Here is a 19,550-nt window from a genome sequence, read left to right as displayed (position 1 = left end):
CTTGCGTAAATGAAATATCTCCTTTGGAATATATACACTCTATCCTGAGGAGATAAAAGCCATCGCTCCTAAGAATATCCTTCAATTCTTGTCCCTGACAGGTCTAGGTAGTGATCTTTCAAAAAGGACGAGCACAATAGATCTATGCAGGTCTACATCCATGGTGGAAACCCGCTCTTGCATAAATGAAATATCTCCTTTGGAATATATACTCTATCCTGAGGAGATAAAAGCCATCGCTCCTAAGAGTACCCTTCAATTTTTGTCCCTGGGGGTCTAGGTAGTGATCTTTCAAAAAGGACGAGCACAATAGGTCTAAGCAGGTCGTATACATCCATGGTTGAAACCTGCTCATGCATAAACGAAAAATCTCCTTTAGAAAGAATACACTCTATCCTGAGGAGATAAAAGCCATCGCTCCTAAGAATATCCTTCAATTTTTGTCCCTGACAGGTCTAGGTAGTGATCTTTCAAAAAGGACGAGCACAATAGATCTATGCAGGTCGTAGCACCTGACAATAGCCTAAAACCCCCAATAAAAAATCGAATGGTGTACCTGCGCTAACGACTTATTGCTAGCAAGGAAATCATCAGTCATATTACTAACAGTCCTCTTAACCAAACAGCCAGAGAATTCTGAACGTATATGTTTTTGCAGTAACAAATCACGGCTGAAGTAGTTAATATCATCATCCAATGAAATATTAATCACAACAGAAGATAAAGAAATAAAAGAATAACATATATTATGAAACCAGTTTTTATTTTGGGTTATCGTTCTTATTTAAAAAGAGTGCGAGGAACAGCAATGCGCCCACAGACCACAGCCTGCACATATTGCAGCCGCAGTAGGATGCCGAGCGTATACATGGATAATACTCTAAGTACACTTATTCTTATGCCCAATTTACACTCAGCACAAGTGGGCAGGGAAGTGAGCAGCGCTGGATAATACTGTGAGTATCAACACCGCCACTTATTCTTATGCCCAATTTACACTCAGCACGAGTAGGCAGGGAAGTGCGAAGGAAGGCAGCGCGAGACTGTAAACACGAGTGGAAACACTTCCCATGCCATTGGCGCTGCTACTCGAGCTGCCCGGCGCTCCCTCGATTGTTGGTTTTTCGTGCGCGAGTCAAAGGACTGGCAGCGCGAGTGGCGTGTTTTTACATTCAGCCCTCTCGCTCAGTTGTCGCCCGGCAATATTTCCGGCAGCGCGAGTGGCAGGGAAAGCGGCTGAATGTAAACGTAGCAGAATGCTACGTTAACATTCAGCCGCAATAAGTTTACAGTTTCCGTTCGGGGTCTAATGACCTCTAGAAATCGGATAATTTTACGACAGATTTGAGGCGCCCCGTGATAACATTTTGTCCAACTGAACTTGATGACTTCTACTAATTAATTTAATATAAATATGAGATATAAAATTGCATGCATTATCTGATTACACAAAGATGGAGTGTGTAGCGGTTTATATGTTCACTGCCACATGCCTAATCCTTGTTAATGTGTATTTACTTCGAACAACATTTATTTAAAAGAGCAACAAGTTTCTTGCTCATCCTTCTTGTGATGAATGAGTTAGAGAGAATTGTAGAATAAAAAAATATGACTATGCAAAAAGTTTTATAATATTAAGATTATTTAAATGCCTTTAACTTTATTCTATGTAAAGATAAAAACTACTACTTTTTATCGTTACATAGAATAAAATTAAATAATACCCACAACTCAGTTTTATTAGATCAATAGTCAATTCAAAATTATATTTCAAATTCAAATTCACAATATCTTTATTCATGTAGGTCTATTACAGACTCTTATGATATGTCAAATCTACCCTGAAAAACAATCATGTAATATTCATATACCTATATAACATAACATATATATATAGTTAAAATCTGTTCAACAACTTTTTTATTTGGTATTTTTTTATCCTTGTTTATTGTCATAATGTTTATACTTTACTCATTTATTTAATAAGAATTGTGATAATAACATGATTTATTATTGTTATTCAACATATAATTATAATAATTAAGGAATAGGAGTGACTACCCAACTTTACTCAGTTTTTATATATTTAGGTCACTGGAGGAAGTGGATTGTTAGTAATGTGGACTAATAACCCTATTGCTAGTACCCAGTACCCTATTAGGTTGACTTCCACATGGGGGAACCATGTGGTAAATTGTCATTTACCAGAAGGGCTAACTCTTTTAGTATCAGTTATTAGTTCAGTAAAAGTCCCATCAAAATAGGTCCAGCCATTCCAGAGATTCGTAAAAACAAAAAGACTGACATTTGGTCAGTTAGCTCATCTTATCAATCTCCACTGGTATCAGCATGGTATTGATTTTTTGTAAATTTCTAACTGTAGTAAAGTTTAGTGTGAGAAAAGAGATGGATGGACTGTGTGAAAGATGATATGGTAAGAAAAGAAGTAAATAACGCAATGACTGCGAACAGGGATGAATGGAAGCGAAAAACATATTACGCCGACCACGAATAAATGGGATAAGGAAGAAGCAGATGATGAGTAAAGTTTAGTGTTAAAAACATAAAGTAAAAACAACAAGATGACCACTGTCGTAGACCCCTTGCAGTTTGTCATAAACCCCTGGGGGTCAATATAGACAACTTTGGGAATCACTGTTCTAAACTTATTAATATTATAAATGCGAAAGTTTGTGAGTATGGATGGATGTTTGTTACTCTTTCACACAGAAACTACTGAACAGATTTTGTTGAAGCTTTACTTTAGATATTATGTAAATTAGGTAAGTGTGATGCAGAGGAAGCATAGGTCAGCTAGTTAAGTATATTTGCCTGATTTTAATTACTATTCTGTACTATAAATAGTTTGTAACATTATCATATTGTTAAATGATAAATGTGATTGTGTTATTATATATTATGTTTTAATTGTTCAACCAATTATCACAAAATATGACATTAGTTGTGATGGAGATAGACTTAACTACTATATAATTAAACTACTTTTAGACTTTAAACCCAGACCAGTAGACAAATAAATGGTATTTCTCTACTGGAATACATACTTTTGCATAATCTTCTGGTTATAATTAGGTTTTCATCAAATATTATATTTGATAAGTAATACTGCATTTTTCCATCTTAATAATACTACAAAACATTTATAATGCAAATATTATAGTGTTACATAACTTTATAAATTTTAAATTATTGGATGTATTTTGTAATAGCTAAATAGTAAAAAAGTAACTGAAACTTTTAAAGTGCTTACTACTGAAATCTTCATACATATTTCTAGTTAAATTATTTTTAAGTAAATCCAATTTATAAAATTAAATTTCTCTGTTTGAATATTATATAGACACTATAACAAGTAAATTAAACCTAATTTATATCATTAATCAAATATTAAGAAAGCCTTGAAGATATTGTTTTTAATGCCAGAAATGTGTTTAATTTAAAAATTATTATTATTTATTTATAAACGTATTGGTTTGACATACGAATATTTAACATGTAAATATAAATGAACAAAGAAGAAATACTTATTCAAAATTATGTATCTTTAGAGGCCGTAACATAAAACTGAAGGTCCATAGTTCGTATTATAAACCTGCGTGGACTAGTGTCACAATAATTTCGACATCAACACGCTCACAGAACAATAGTATAATAATTCATAACACTTACAGCCATCACCATTTCGAAGGAGTACTTGTGTACCCTTACAGGAGACACGTAATCCTGAACCATTTTTATACAGTCACTTGCAGTCAACAATATAAATTAAAAAGGATAGAATTATCCTTGACAAACACTATTTCACACAACAGGCATGCTGCAAAAGCTTTCACTCCCGATACCGTATGACAACAAAATATCCTGACGTCAAAACGTACTGAAAGACGTCGTTTCGAACTTGAAATGAGATTGAAGGAACAATATATATATACACAAATACAAACAAAATGGATTGTTTGCTGTGACACTTCTGACAGCTCAGTCAGACCACTGAACTGAAGTTTACCACAAATTCATGATGAATGTCAAATCTGACATTTTGGCTGTGTTGTAATATGTGATTCAATTTTTCCATGTTCTTGTGAAAATGGAAAAATTGAATCACATAATTATTTTCATATTAATTTATTAAAATTGTGTACATATTAAAAAATTTATACAATACAGAAGTAGATGGATCCGATATTTTACCCGATATCCAATATTTGTATTCATCTACTTACGTATTAAATGCATTTTTAGGAGAACATAAAAGGATGTTATTCATCGTGTATTTTCTGACAGAGGAATTATAAGCCTATAGAACCGGCTTGCTCGCATGAGGGTAATTATCAATGTGAATAAAGCATGAACTATGTGTAAAGACTATCACTAAGTATATAGAGATGCATCGCATACATAGGATAAAAGTCAGTGGCATTCGGTTCTTTCTGCCTACTCCGTAAAAGAAATTGTTCTTAAAAAATATATATAGATATATAAAAAATGGCAAATAAAAGACATAGATATTAATGTAGAAATCCATTGCAATGTTTTTATATGCTCTGAATAATAAAAGAAATATTGAAAGATGTTGTGGACTCCATAGTTTATTGCTAGCCACTTAGAGGCCACTCTTTTTACTTTAAAAATAATGTAATAATTTGATTTGTTAATTTGTGACACAAGAAAATATACCATTTTATTTTACTCATTTTTGTATTGATTTATTGTATATAGTTATAAGAGTAGATGCAATAGTTTTCTGCACATAAAGACATGCATTTTTGGTTTACACAAAATTTAAACCAATTTAAAATGTAAGCAATATTTTTTAAAAACAAAATCTTTAAATTTGAATTCCGAACAATATGGGTCCTTTAAAATAATTTGCTAAAAGCCCCGTGTTGGCTTGCTTAATCCGCCAATCAGCTAATAGATATATGATTCCGTGTTTTCCGTTCTTGAAACAAATGAAATTACATTGAATTACACATTTACGGATCCAAGATGCAAATAACACTATCCGGTGGTTTCTACTATCCTTTTACCAAAATACACTCACCTAATTCTCCTAATAATCCAAATACCTAATACTCTAGTCGATCTCTATTGTATTAATTTACTGGTAAAGACTATAATAGAATAGCAGAGAGGTGCAGGTGGACTCACTACCCCCTCTGAGTTATAGACCGTTTTGTCTCCTTCATTACTTTTAAATTTTATTATTGTATGGGTAGCAATTGTATTAGTTTTTGTTTGAAATAAATAAAGATGATTAATATAATTTCCCAAAATAGTGCTCAAAAGTAACTAAATAATACGCAAGTTTCTTGTTCGTTCTTCTTGTCATGAGTCTTCTTCTATATATAAGTGGAAACAAAACATAACATACAAATGCTTAGTTTAAATTTATTGAAATAAAGATTATTAGTATTTTATTCTATACAACAATTAACAATGTTATATTCAAATAAGATCACATAGAAACCTATATTTTTGCCACGTAAAATAATACAAACAGGGAACTATTATTGGAAATAGCAACACAGCAGGGGTTTGTAGTCAAAAGTAAAATATTTATTAACAGGACTTTTGAAATCAACACTAATTTTGGTTATAAAATTCAAAATTGTCAAATTAATTCGATATAAATATTTTTGGTTTTATCCTAAAATGATTTTATGAAGAATTTAGAACAAAAATATTGAATTTGTAAATCACTTCCGCAGACTATTTTCTACGTTGCTTGTTGCTAACTTCAAGACAGTGAGTAAGCGAGCTTGACGACCACGAATACTAAACGCGAATGTCCATCGTCTGAAGACTAAATTTCATTGTCTCGTTGAAACGCAAAGCAAAATTCTGGCAAAATTGTGCGCGTTCGTGCCCGATGTCTAGTGCTGAAGTCGCCGATAATTCCGTTGACCCCCCGGCGAAAAAGCGGAAGCTAAACACAGGAGAATCCCGTTCCAATTCCTCTGCAATGGCGAACAATGGAACGCGTGTGGAAGATGAAATCGACGAGAGCTTGTATTCGCGACAGTTGTACGTGCTGGGACACGATGCTATGCGGCGGATGGCCAACTCGGACGTGTTGGTGTCAGGGCTCGGTGGTCTCGGTGTTGAGGTTGCTAAAAACGTGATATTGGGTGGTGTGAAGTCGGTCACTTTACATGATGAGCGGACGTGCACAGTCGCCGACCTGTCCTCTCAGTTTTACTTGTCCGAGAAAACCATTGGGCAGAATCGTGCTCTGGCGTCCTGCGAGCAGTTATCAGAACTGAATCACTATGTGCCCACTACCGCCCACACGGGGCCTCTGACTGAGGAGTTCCTCAGTAAATTTAGTGTTGTGGTGCTGACGGGGGCGTCGCAGGCAGAGCAGGAGCGCGTGGCGGCCATTACGCACGCCAAAAATATTGCCTTGATCATTGCAGACACAAGAGGTCTGTTCTCTCAAGTGTTCTGCGATTTTGGCCCCGAGTTCTCGGTGGTTGACGTAACAGGCGAGAACCCAGTTTCTGCTATGGTGGCGGACATTACACACGAGTATGAAGCAGTAGTCACATGCCTGGATGACACTCGTCATGGTCTTGAGGATGGAGACTATGTCACGTTTAGTGAGGTTTGTGTGTTTATATGTTACTTATATTATAAATGCGGAAGTTTGTGAGTATGGATGGTTAAATGGATGTTTGTTACTCTTTCATGCAAAAACTACAGGAAATTTTAGTCAAATTTTACAATAACATAACTTATACATCAGAATAACACATAGGCTATAAATTTCACCCGGATGAAACCGCAGGCAGAGCTAGTATTATTATAAATGCAAAACTCTATATCTGTATTTGGTTTTTCTCTTATTTAAATAATTTGTCAATATTATATATTAAAAAAAATGAATTAACAGATTATTACTAGTTTATATTAAAACTTATACTGTAACCAACTGTTATTGTTTCAAGAAAAGGGTATAAACTATTTGTTTTATAAGCAATTTTTAATTCAATGACACAAATCATAAATCTTAATCTTAATAACATTATAAATGCAAAAGTTTGTGAGCTATGTCTGTTACACTTTTATGTCAAAACTACTGAACAGATTTTGATAAACTTTACAGTAATATAGCATATGCATCAGAGTAACATATAGGCTGTATTTTTTTATGAAATTAAAGGGGTGGAGACCACAGGCACAGATGGTTGTAAATAAAGAAGTCTATTATGCATTTTTAATTACAATTTTTTCATATATAAATTGTTACAATTATTACAATCTGTAATAGTTTTGTAATAATAATATGAACAACTTACATATGTAACAAAAATAAATATAATATAAAAGTACACAATAAAGGTTTTTTAAGTCATTTATCATAAGTAACCTAAATAAATTATCTAAAACCAATTCAATTCCTTTGTAATGATAATCAAAGGTAGCCACTTTGTTTACAATGGCTCATAATGCCTAAAAGATATGAAACTGCAATATAATAAATAAAAATCATTTACTCTCTACAGTAAGTACAATAATATCTTATATCTTATTATTATATAAGATATTATTGTACTTACTGTATTATGACAATACAACGAGTTCAAAACTATATATTGAAACAACTTTCGGATGCACCATGGTTTATAAAAACAACTGAGATCCACAAACTACTTGATATTCCCAAGGTTAAGGATGTAATTAATGACTACAGCAACAAATACAAATCACGACTACACAGGCACCCAAATAAATTCGCTGGGCAACTTACAATACCTGAAAACTTGCGTCGATTAAAGAAAAGGCGTGATATATTTGACCAAGATACTCAGACAGGACTGACTTTTTAAGAGCGAGGAGCTGTTCTACTGAGAGTGGCACTCTACCTGTTACATATGGAACACCACATCTGCTTATAGTCCATGTGACTGATTGCAAGATATCAAATATAAAAAAAATATATATTATTATTATCTTATATAGCATAATATCTTGGGACAGATTTACTGAGCTTGTGTTATGGGTACTAGACATCTGTTATGACGACTAGTACCCATGTTATGATTATTATATAGACACATTTTGTTTAAATACATCATTAATAGACACAGAAAACACCCAGACTGATCTGACAAACAAAAGAGCATCATGCAACACTCATCACAAGAATGAGCAAGAAGCTCATTCTTATTGTGAGCGAGTCTGCATTCCAAATTTGTTTTTATAGTTTGTATATTTGAATAACATTATTATTATTTTTATAAACAATGATACTCAAATCAAACCTATGACCATCAGAAGTCTAGTGGTTTAGCATTCCAAACAGCTAGACCACTGGTGAAATATCAGTAATACTTACTATAGGGATGATGCATAATAATTTTCTAATTATCTATTTAGTAATATTGTTGTAATATATATGTTAGGAGATACTAAATTTGGTAGAAAACACATGTACTGAGTGTACATGTGTTTTTTACCAAATGTAGTACAGACAGGCTGGACAGAAAACCAGAATGAATATTTCTAAATACCACAAGTACAATATCTATATATATATATATATATATAACTCAAAGGTGACTGACATAGTGATCTATCAACGCACAGCCCTAACCACTGGATGGATCAGGCTGAAATTTGGCATGCAGAAAGGATTTTTATTAATTCTACCCCAAGGGGATGAAACTGTCAATTTTAAAATTCCACCCCTAAGGGTACTCGAGTGAAGCCGCTGGCAAAAGTAACAGTTCTAAAAATGTTAGTTTATAATTAAAATGCATAAATTAAGAGAATACTTTTTATCCAAAATATTCAAAACATTTTTTTTTTATAATAAGAGAATAAAGCTCAAGACTTACTCCTTTTTGCCATAATAGTTTTTTTTTAACAAAAAATCAAAAGATGTTTACTCATGTAGGTCTGTTGCAGACTCTTATTATATCAAATCAAATAATAGATTTCAGAGTGTTTTCAAGCTAAGAATAACTGATAAGAAACTCAACTCTTATTCTTTTCAAAAAGAGTTTGTTCATGTTTATTAAATATAGATTTTTTATTATTCTTATCATATTTCTTATTTATTAAATTTCTTGTTTTAGATCCAAGGGATGACTGAACTGAATGGTTGTGAGGCGAGAAAGATAAAAGTTCTCGGCCCATACACCTTCAGTATCGGTGATACAACCAGCTTCTCCAAGTACGAAAGAGGTGGTATCGTTACACAAGTCAAGATGCCCAAAAAACTCCACTTCAAACCTCTGAAAGAATCCTTCAAGAGCCCAGAGTTTGTGATCACCGACTTTGGAAAGTTTGATTACCCCCAACAGCTGCATGTGGCATTTGCAGCTCTCCATAAGTACCAGGAGAGTGAAGGTGGTCTCCCGAAGCCCTGGAATAGTGCTGATGCAGCCAAGTTTCTTAATTATGCAAAATCTATATTAACAGACCAGGAAATCTTCAAGGATGGTGAAATAGAATTGAATACAGATCTCTTGGAAACTTTCAGTAAGGTCAGTCGTTTAATTATTATATAATATTTACATTAATATGGAATTCAGCAATTACTAATAGAATTAAGTCTCTTGATATAGAAAGGTAGTAAAAAATCGATAAAATTGAGGAGTTGCGAGATATCTGGGTAACTCTGAATTGTTATTGACGTGGACTAATGGATCCATTGCTAGCAATATACCATGTATATCAGGTTGACTTCCACACGGTACCTTCTGGAAACTGGTCAACTGACCTGATCTCATGCTCACCTTATCATCCTCCACTAGTGCCCCGCCAACATAAACCTTTAGGCGAAATTAACAGATTCTCGCTAAATGTAAATATGAAAGTAATAAGAATACGGTATTTAAACCAAAAAGTTGTTTTTTTATCTGTCTGTCTGTTGGTTTAAGTTTCTTTATTAAAAGCATATTGTAAGCAGAGTCTATCTGCGAAGATTGCTTTGCGTTGCTTTCAATCAAGTGGGCCATTTTTTCTTGTCTACCATTTTTATAAAACAACATACAGGCCTCGACTTACGTCCTTTATCCTTTGTTATAAATGCAGATTTTTTTTTAATTCCGAGTCCGTGTGGATTTACATACCCTTGAGTTTTACATGTAAACATATGAAAAAATATGACGACTCACGTGGTTTCGATTTTCGTCGCATATTTTTGAGAACCTAACATGCCGTAAGTTCCACGCGGTTCCCCCTGGAAACCATCGTGATAAATTCTTGGTGAATTTGTCACGATGGGCTAACTGACCTGACCTCATTCTCATCTTATCATCCTCCACTGGTGCCCCGCCAGCGTAAACCGTTAGCGCAGGCGGGTGCACCATTCCATTATCATCCACAAAAAAAAAACATGCCGTAAGTACGAGGACTGCCTGTAGTTGTAGATATGGTTATCTATACTCTATACATATAAATAAAATTGGAGTGTCTGTTTGTAATATTGAAGTAATCATTTTTTACTACATGCATATGAATATAAATACGGTACATATACCAAAATAACATTTTTTTCAATTGTTTGTCTGTCTGTCTGTTTGTTCCAGCTAATCTTTGAAATGGCTGAACCGATTTTGACGGGACTTTTATTGGCAGGTAGTTGATGTAATAAAGAGTAACTTAGGCTACTTTTATTTTAGAAAAAAATCTTTTATTTTAGCAAAATGAAGTTAAATTCCACGCGGACGAAGTCGCGGCTGCAACTATTGTATTTAAAAAAAAATCTCATCTGCTCATATTCAGGTTTCATCCGGGGATTTGAATCCAATGAACGCAGCAATCGGTGGTGTGGTGGCCCAGGAGGTGATGAAGGCCTGCTCCGGCAAGTTCCATCCCATCGTCCAGTGGCTGTACCTGGATGCCATTGAGTGCCTTCCCAAGGATAGATCAGGACTGACCGAAGAATCCTGCAAGCCCATAGGATCAAGATATGATGGTCAGGTTGCAGTTTTCGGACGAGATTTTCAGAAGAAGATTGGGGAACTGAAGTACTTTATTGTTGGTGAGTTTTTTTTATGACTACATACAAACTGAGTAACAGTACGTCTGATGGTAAATGGCAACTGTAGCGTTCACCATATATACGTGAACAGTACATAGGTATGTCCGTTTGAAACAGACATAAACATTTGTTTAAAAATCCATATATATATATACTTCAATATGCAATTAATTTTATTTATTTTTTATTGCTTATGTTAAAATTTTTGCAGAATATAAATAAATAATATAAAATATAATATAATAGCTGTTCCCGCGACTTCGTACTCGTGTTAAAGTGACCTGGACCAAATAATCAAAAAAATATTCAATACTCTAATCCAAAAACGGTAAAGAAAAAGATTTCATCGTCCTAGCTTCATAAATAATGATTTTCCATATAAATTTTCATCCCCTATTTTATTTCTCCTTAGCGTAATTTTTCTACAAACTGTGAATGTCATATTTATTTGTATTTAATCAACAGCCTAAAAATTAAGTTTAAGCTTCTAGAATTAAAAGTTAAAATACTTCCAAACGAACTTTTATGTACTCTTTCAATACCTTACAGTCCTTTTATAGGCTATGTCCTTTCTCAGTTTTATCTCTTTCTCTCTTTATATTATCATAAATAGAACAGAATAGAAAATTCTTTATTCAAATATACTTATATTTAAGTACTTGTAATATAAATCAAAAGCTATCTAATTCTGTACTGAATCAAACGTTCTTATCCAATATACTAAATTACAAAGAATTTAGTTACTAACAATACAATGCTTTTGCTAGTGTCATATCAATTTTATTACTATTATACATTTTCTTATCTATAAATGAATAATTTACGTTGAAATATCTTAGTCTAAGTGTGGGGTAGATGTTTGTGAAGGTAGATTTATATCTGATGAGTCGTGACGTGAAGAGTAGTTTTCACATCTATATATCATATTAGCTGTACCCGCGACTTCGTTCGGGTGGAATTTAACAAAAATGTTGTTTAGATATTTTTTCTAAAATAAAAGTTGGCCTGAGTTAGTCTTTGTTATGTTAGCTACCTGCCAATGAAAGTCCCGTCAAAATCAGTTCAACCATTTCAGAGTTTAGCCGGAACAAACAGACAGACAGATAGACAAACAAAAATAGTAAAAAATGTTGTATGTTGTTGTTGTATGTGTAATTTTGGTGTATGTAAAAAACGGTTATTTTATATATTACAAACAGACACTCCAATTTTATTTATATGTATACCGTTAGCGCAAGCGGGTGCACCATTTCATAATCTATTAAGAAAAAAATGAATTACTCTTCTGGCGATAAAAATGTCGTCAACCTCCATTGAGTCATTGACCTACACGCTAAGTCACTCTGCTCAGAACAAACTCGTTTAATGATTCATTAAGCTGATGATTTCATAGTATCAGTCAACAGGTAAATATTATGTAATATTATAAATACGAAAGTAACTCTAGTAAGTAGTAGTAAGATATTGACGAGGATCATGGTCTACATATATATATAAATATATTATGATTGTTTGTGTCGGTCTGGGTGTTTTCTATGTATATTAAGTATGTATTTACGAAAAAAAATATTTGTATTTGTATCAGTTATCTTAATATTATAAATGCGAAAGTAACTCTGTGAGTACGTCTGTCGCGATTTCGCGTCTAATCTACTGAACCGATTTAAGCGTAATATGGAAAACACATAGTCTGGACCTATGATTCCCAAAGTGGTCTATATCGACCCCCAGGGGTCTATGACAAACTGCAAGGGGTCTACGACAACGGTCATCTTGTTGTTTTTACTTTGTTTTTAACACTAAACTTTACTACAGTTAGAAATTTACAAAAAATCAATAAGAAAGAATAGGGGTCTACCTAAAACTGAAAAATATGGCAAGGAGTCTATGACACAAATAAGTTTGGGAACTTCAATTCTAGACCCTTAGAAAGGACATACTTCTAGTCTAGGGATATCATTATTAACATTTATTAATAATTCCAGGCCAGTTGCCACAGCATATTATCTTTCTTATGTATAATTCTCGTGTCTAAGATATTCTATTTTTATATCTCTCAGTGATAAGCGTGGCCTAAACCAATTTTATTTTTTAGGCAAAATTTCTAAAAGAAGTTTAGAATTATTGAAAAATTTGAAATTATTTAAGGAATGTGTGTATTTGACACACATTCCTAAATTTATACCCTTCTATCACCATCTATATTTTAATATTGATATTAATTTATATGGCAACACAATTTTATTGGAATCATTTATTCATGTAGGACATTTTAGCCGCTTAGGAAGGTCAATTTTTTTCCCAGCCGTCCAGTTCAGTGCATGGATTCAATTGAGAAGAACTGGCAAGAAACTCTATTGAATTTCTTACTATTTTTTAAAGCCAGTTTATTTACTTATATAGGTCTATGTGTAACATGTAATTAAAACCCCGTGCATGAACAATTATTGCCATGCACGCTCGTTATTCAAGTAATCGTTAGTTACAATATAAAAACCTTCTCACCTTGAAACTAAATAACATTAATGACGATCGATTATCCTGTTTAAACTAGGTATAGCGGTTTAGCACACGCCTTACTTCCGATGGTCGCGTGTTCGATTCCTCGCACGGCACAAATATTTATATTCATGAGTATGATTGTTTGTATCAGTCTGGATGTTTTCTATGTATAATGTGTATTTATTTACGAAAAAAAATATATCTATGTATATGTATCAGTTATGTAGTACCCATAACACAAGCTTTAGTTAGCTTAACTTGGGTCTAGAGGGCGCTGTGTGAATTGTCCTGAGATTAAATTAGTTGTTTAACCAGTTGGTTGTATATTTAATATATTTTCTATTTGAGTATTTAATTGAATTAGTGCTAATTGGTAGTTTGTATTCACACACTTCAACTTAAAATGTAAAGTAACAATAAAATTATTCATAAGAGCAATACACAGGTTTCCTGCTCGTTCCTCTTGTGATGAGACAGCTTTCCGAATGAGCGGTAGATTAAAAAAAATGTGATGACTATACAAAAGTGGTTCAATGTAAGTTTATTTGAATAAATGATTTTCTATTCTATTTTATTCTATTATTATTACTCCAGGCGCTGGTGCAATCGGCTGCGAGCTGCTAAAGAACTTCGCAATGATTGGAGTGGGCGCTGACGGTGGGGCCATCACGGTCACCGACATGGACCTCATCGAGAAGTCCAACCTCAACCGGCAGTTCCTGTTCAGGCCCTATGACGTGCAGAAACCGAAATCCAGCACTGCTGCTAAGGTAATCTTTTTTTTATGACATTTGAATGGCAAACAAGCTTATGGGCCATCTGATGGATAGTAGATGGTCCATCAGAGGGTCAGTGATAACTGCCGCGTATGTATGTAATATGAAATTTCGCACACTTATTTATTTATTTCTAAGGATTACCAACACAAGATGCAGCAATAAGTTAAGTTTTTTTTTTATGTTAAGTAAACATTATTTCTATTTGCTTCACGTTGCAGGCAATCAAACAAATGAATCCATCGGTGAACGTGATCGCTCAAGAGAACCGAGTGTGTCCGGAGACGGAGTCAGTGTATGATGACCAGTTCTTCGAGGCACTGGACGGCGTCGCTAACGCGCTGGATAATGTCGACGCTCGAATTTACATGGACCGCCGGTGTGTGTACTACAGGAAACCACTGCTGGAGAGCGGCACCCTAGGCACCAAGGGTAACACGCAGGTAACAGTAATAACAATATCTTAAATGATGACCTGACATAGTCTGGTTGCCGAATAGTCAAGACTAGGCTTTCAAAAGAGATTCAAACTCTATTCATCGTTGATGCCTCTTAGAGGTGAAACACTTGTCAAAATATGGGTCCACTAACGGTTAGAATTTGACCAGTAATTTGTAAGGTCATAACGTGGTGATCATCATATCACTTAATACTGGCTTTAAACTTCTTTTCTCAATTGAATCTGTATACTGAACTGGTTGGAAGAATAATATGAATGCATAAAACTTGATGTTCATGAGTGAAGAATAATCATTTCTGATTTGATTTATATCGCCCTAAAATAATTTGTTTATATTATTTGCAGGTCGTAGTACCCTTCCTGACAGAGTCGTACAGTTCATCCCAGGATCCGCCCGAGAAGAGCATCCCCATTTGCACCCTGAAGAACTTCCCGAACGCGATCGAGCACACGCTGCAGTGGGCGCGCGACGAGTTCGAGGGTCTGTTCCGGCAGGCGGCGGAGCACGCTGCGCAGTATTTACGTGACCCTCACTTCCTGGAGAGGACCATGAAGCTCCCCGGTAGCCAGCCGCTTGATGCTATCGAGAGTGTTCGGGTTAGTGCTTAACTAATTAAATATTCATATACATTTTTTTTCTGAGCATATTAGCAATAAGACTATGAGCGAATCCGTTCAGTGATGCTGTCATAAGTTGTTTCCCATTGGAAATGTTAACTCATCTGCAGCCTGGAGCTACTACCGGTCTCCTAGCTCCAGGATATGATTGCTTTATGATTGTCTCACATACAGTTCCACAGTGAATTATCGAGCAAATTCGTTAGGGTGATGGAAAAACCGTTGTTTGTATTTGGCTGCCAAACTTAAAATTTCCTCTTTCACTGTTCTAATTTTGCTTGCTCATGGTGCTTGACTTCAGTGTTATTTATGTTACTTGTGGAATGGTTCTTAAGAAATTGTTTTGTTAGTATAATTTATTAGTATTAAAGTTTTATGACAGCCTCTGTGGTCTAGTGATTTAACACACCGCCTTCCGATGGTCGCGGGTTCGATTCCTCGCACGGCACAAATTTTTGTATTCATGACTGTTTGTGTCGATCTGGGTGCTATGGGTGGGTATAATATGCATTTACGAAAAATCTATGTATTTGAATCAGTTATCTAGTACCCATAAGACAAGCTTTAGCTATCTTAACTTGGGTCTAGATGGCGCTGTGTGAATTTACCTGAGATTATTATTATTATTACATGAGTATACATACAAAATTTCAGCACGCAATCAATGAGCGGCCACTGAACTTCGCCGACTGCGTAACTTGGGGCCGTCTCCACTGGGAGGCGCAGTACTCGAACCAGATCAAGCAGCTGCTGTACAACTTCCCGCCGGACCAGCTGACCACGAGCGGCGCCCCGTTCTGGTCGGGCCCCAAGCGGTGCCCCGCGCCGCTCGAGTTCGACCCCACCGACGAGCTGCACGTCGACTATGTGGTGGCGGCCGCCAATCTGAGGGCCACCGTGTATGGGCTACCTAATTGTGTCGACCGGGAATATATCGCGCGAATCGCCACTAGTGTGCAGGTAATAATTTTATACTATACTACTTGTTACCAGTGAATAGAATAGAATAGAATAGAATAGAAAATCATTTATTCAAATAAACTTAATTTAAGCACTTTTGAATAGTCATAACTATTTGTTTTTTATCTACCACTCGTTCGGAAAGCTGTCTCATCACAAGAAGAACGAGCAAGAAACTTGTGTGTTGCTCTTAGTTCGTTAGAGTTAGAGTTAGAGTTCGTCTGCTATTTGTATATCCTTAAGATACAATTGAAATCAAATTTCATTAAGATTAATTTCGTTTAATTAGCTACTCACCATTAACTATGAACTAAATACTGCCCATGTTATCCTTTGCTTATGTAGAAGCTTGCTTTGCTTTAAAAGTTTTTTTAAGGGTATTTACCCTTTTTAAGCTTTTTACAAATTATGCTTTATTTATAAGTGTAGAGACCATAGAGTCCATAGATATCTATTTAAATGCAAGAAGCAGATTTCGAAACTGCATGTCAGTTTAAAAACTAAAATACGGACTGTCCTCCCTCTCTGTCTGAAATGTTAAATTAGAAAATATTGCAACACAGCAATACAACCAAAAATTTAACTTTGTTTTAAATGATATATTGAAAAAGTTAAGAAAATATTATAATAAAAATTTCAGGTGCCAGAGTTCAGTCCAAAATCCGGTATAAAGATTGCGGTGACTGACGCCCAACTGCAGCAGAACAACGACGAGATGGACCAGGACAGGGTGAAGAACATCATCGGCGAGCTGCCGCCGCCCGGGAAACTAGACAACCTCAAGATCACGCCGCTCGACTTCGAGAAGGACGATGATACCAACTTCCATATGGACTTCATAGTCGCCGCATCCAATCTCCGAGCGGCTAATTACAAGATACCTCCAGCAGACAGGCATCGCTCCAAACTGATCGCAGGGAAGATCATCCCAGCTATCGCCACCACAACGTCAGTCGTGGCCGGCCTCGTCTGCCTAGAACTGTACAAACTCGCCCAAGGCTTCAACACATTGGACATTTTCAAGAATGGCTTCGTAAACCTAGCATTGCCCTTCTTCGGCTTCTCCGAGCCCGTCGCTGCTCCCACCAACACGTATTACGACAAGAAATGGACCCTATGGGACAGATTCGAAGTGAAAGGCGAAATAACACTGCAACAGTTCCTAGATTACTTCAAAAACGAGCACAAACTCGAGATCACAATGTTATCGCAGGGTGTTTGCATGTTGTACTCGTTCTTCATGCCGAAAGCGAAGCGCCAGGAGAGACTGAACCTGCCCATGTCCGAGGTGGTCACCAAGGTGTCTAAAAAGAAGCTGGAGCCGCACGTGAGAGCGCTGGTCTTCGAGTTGTGCTGCAACGACGACGACGGCAACGACGTGGAGGTGCCCTACGTGAAGTACACTCTGCCTTAATAGAAGAACGTTACCACGAATTCACGAGCCAAAATTTCTTATAGTATTCAATTCGGCGACGTGGCGACGTCCGGTCTGGTGCATTTTACGCATTTAAGGCATAATAGTTGCCATTCCACGTAATGGTCCTACACGAATTACGCAATAAAGGGTATTTTTTAATGAGATTGTTGACGCGGATAGGTGTAAAATTGTTTTATATTGTCGCTCGTGACGTGAGTGGGCCATCCGTCTGGACGCCAGTGTACAGTGATAGTGTTGACTGTGTGACGTTTTGTTTTGTGCTTTAGAACACGCTTCTCCCTTCGATATTCATATATATTTATGGTAGTATAATTTGCTCACCCCACACGACATACGCGCTAGATTATATTTTCGTGAACGTCTAATTCATTTTATACCAAATTATCGGATATTTTTATGTTCAAATCAGATGGGTCTGTATATGGAAAGAAATAAATAAAATTTGAGCACTCCGTTGTTTCAATGAAACACCGCACATTGTTTTAAATTATATTTATTAGCTTACAAAATTGTTTGAACAAAAATATTACAATATAATCTCACTTCAATGCAGCCATATTATAGTTACATGTACTTAAATAATCTTTGGAAAGTTTTCTATAAAGAAGGCAAGTTAATAATATAAGAGAGGCCAATATGTTTCCAAAAGTAAGCGTAATGAGTTTGGCATTGTAGGTACGGTCTCCCAAGATCTTTCTAGAAAATTGCTAGTAAGTTTACCATAATAATTTTCGTATAACCAGAATTTTATACATAAATTTGCTTATTTCTTATAAACTGTATCCTATGTTTCTGTATCAACATAATTTTTCACAATTTCCTTTACAATTTGGCCGGCTTAAGTCTATTTTTAAGTGATATTGCATTTAATGACTGATTTTTTATTTTTTAATCTAGAACCATATTCTCGCTTATTGTAACATGAATATCATTAAACAAGTCCTAAAAATAATTTATAATATCAAACTGCGATCTAAACTCATCATATTTGAATACTGCCCTGTGATTAAAGCCGTAGTTTTTTTTAATTTAAAATAAAATATTAACAACCTGGTATTTAATATTACTTATAAAAAGAATTTTAGTTGGTCGGCGCCAAAACTCATAAAATCAGTTACCAAAAATTGCAGTGGAGATACGAAAATAAATTGTGCACATTACATTATGAACACAGATTAAATTTACGAAATTATTTTATTTTAGAATAAAGTTTAGAAACAGTTGTTCAAATTTTTTTTTCTTGGCTGTCTACTGTACACAATTTATAAACGGCATAGCGTGATTTTGCTCGTGATAGCTTGTAACAGGCGTCGAAATATCGGGAGATCATCCTTACTAAATGTTTATACATAAAAATAAGGATATTTGTTACGCTTTCCGCAAAAACTACTGAACCGATCATCATGAAACTGTACACATGTACTTGGAGGTAATAGAATGAACATAGGATACTTTTTATTTAAAGAATACAAATATATTTTATAAAAAATAAAATATTCAACATTATGTTACTTCAGCGCCATTCAGCCGGTAATGAAGTTATGCGAGCGAAACCGCGGGTAAAAGTTAGTAAATAATATATCTCTTATTTATGAGCTCCCGATACTTCGATTAAAATTCTTTGTATAATGTGTACAATTATCAATTTTTCTTCTTGGTCAACTGTGTACAGTTTTATGAACATACAACTAATCTTGTATAAAAAAGTCCAGTACATAATTATAAGAAAATCCATTGTTTTTTAAAATTATAGACAGATATAAGATTACGAAGTGACTA

The 19,550-nt window shown here is 35.0% G+C and overlaps 2 protein-coding genes across 2 annotated transcripts in view; one reads left to right on the top strand and one right to left on the bottom strand.

Annotated features, from left to right (window-relative positions):
• Positions 1–3,925, bottom strand: part of LOC131843059 (protein real-time-like) — a 48,864-nt gene extending 44,939 nt beyond the window's left edge. The window contains exon 1 of the mRNA XM_059191653.1: positions 3,691–3,925. Within this exon, the coding sequence (XP_059047636.1) occupies positions 3,691–3,753 (63 nt within the window). The 5' untranslated portion in view covers positions 3,754–3,925. The remainder of the gene's footprint in view (positions 1–3,690) is intronic.
• A 1,798-nt stretch (positions 3,926–5,723) lies between these two features.
• On the top strand, positions 5,724–18,220 carry LOC131843053 (ubiquitin-like modifier-activating enzyme 1). Its single transcript, XM_059191647.1, has 8 exons — positions 5,724–6,628; positions 9,105–9,515; positions 10,759–11,017; positions 14,114–14,289; positions 14,517–14,738; positions 15,101–15,352; positions 16,028–16,333; positions 16,974–18,220. Exons 1-8 carry the CDS (start codon positions 5,894–5,896, stop codon positions 17,745–17,747), a joined length of 3,135 nt encoding a protein of 1,044 aa, XP_059047630.1. The 5' UTR covers positions 5,724–5,893; the 3' UTR covers positions 17,748–18,220.
• Positions 18,221–19,550: the final 1,330 nt, after the last annotated feature.

This window comes from Achroia grisella, unplaced genomic scaffold (genome assembly GCF_030625045.1).
Source record: "Achroia grisella isolate CSIRO2021 unplaced genomic scaffold, CSIRO_AGI_Agris_v1 utg2727, whole genome shotgun sequence".
Taxonomy (NCBI): Eukaryota; Metazoa; Arthropoda; class Insecta; order Lepidoptera; family Pyralidae; genus Achroia; species Achroia grisella.
The sequence above is the reverse complement of the archived record's forward strand: the minus strand, read 5'-3'. Positions and strand labels throughout refer to the sequence as shown.

What these genes read in the sequence shown, in the direction of transcription:
- LOC131843053 (XM_059191647.1), top strand. Translation starts at nt 5,894, where the DNA reads ATGTCTAGTGCTGAAGTCGCCGATAATTCCGTTGACCCCCCGGCGAAA. An exon ending in TCTTGGAAACTTTCAGTAAG is followed by an intron (nt 9,516 to 10,758) that starts GTCAGTCGTTTA and finishes GCTCATATTCAG; the next exon opens with GTTTCATCCGGGGATTTGAA. An exon ending in ATGCTATCGAGAGTGTTCGG is followed by an intron (nt 15,353 to 16,027) that starts GTTAGTGCTTAA and finishes ACAAAATTTCAG; the next exon opens with CACGCAATCAATGAGCGGCC.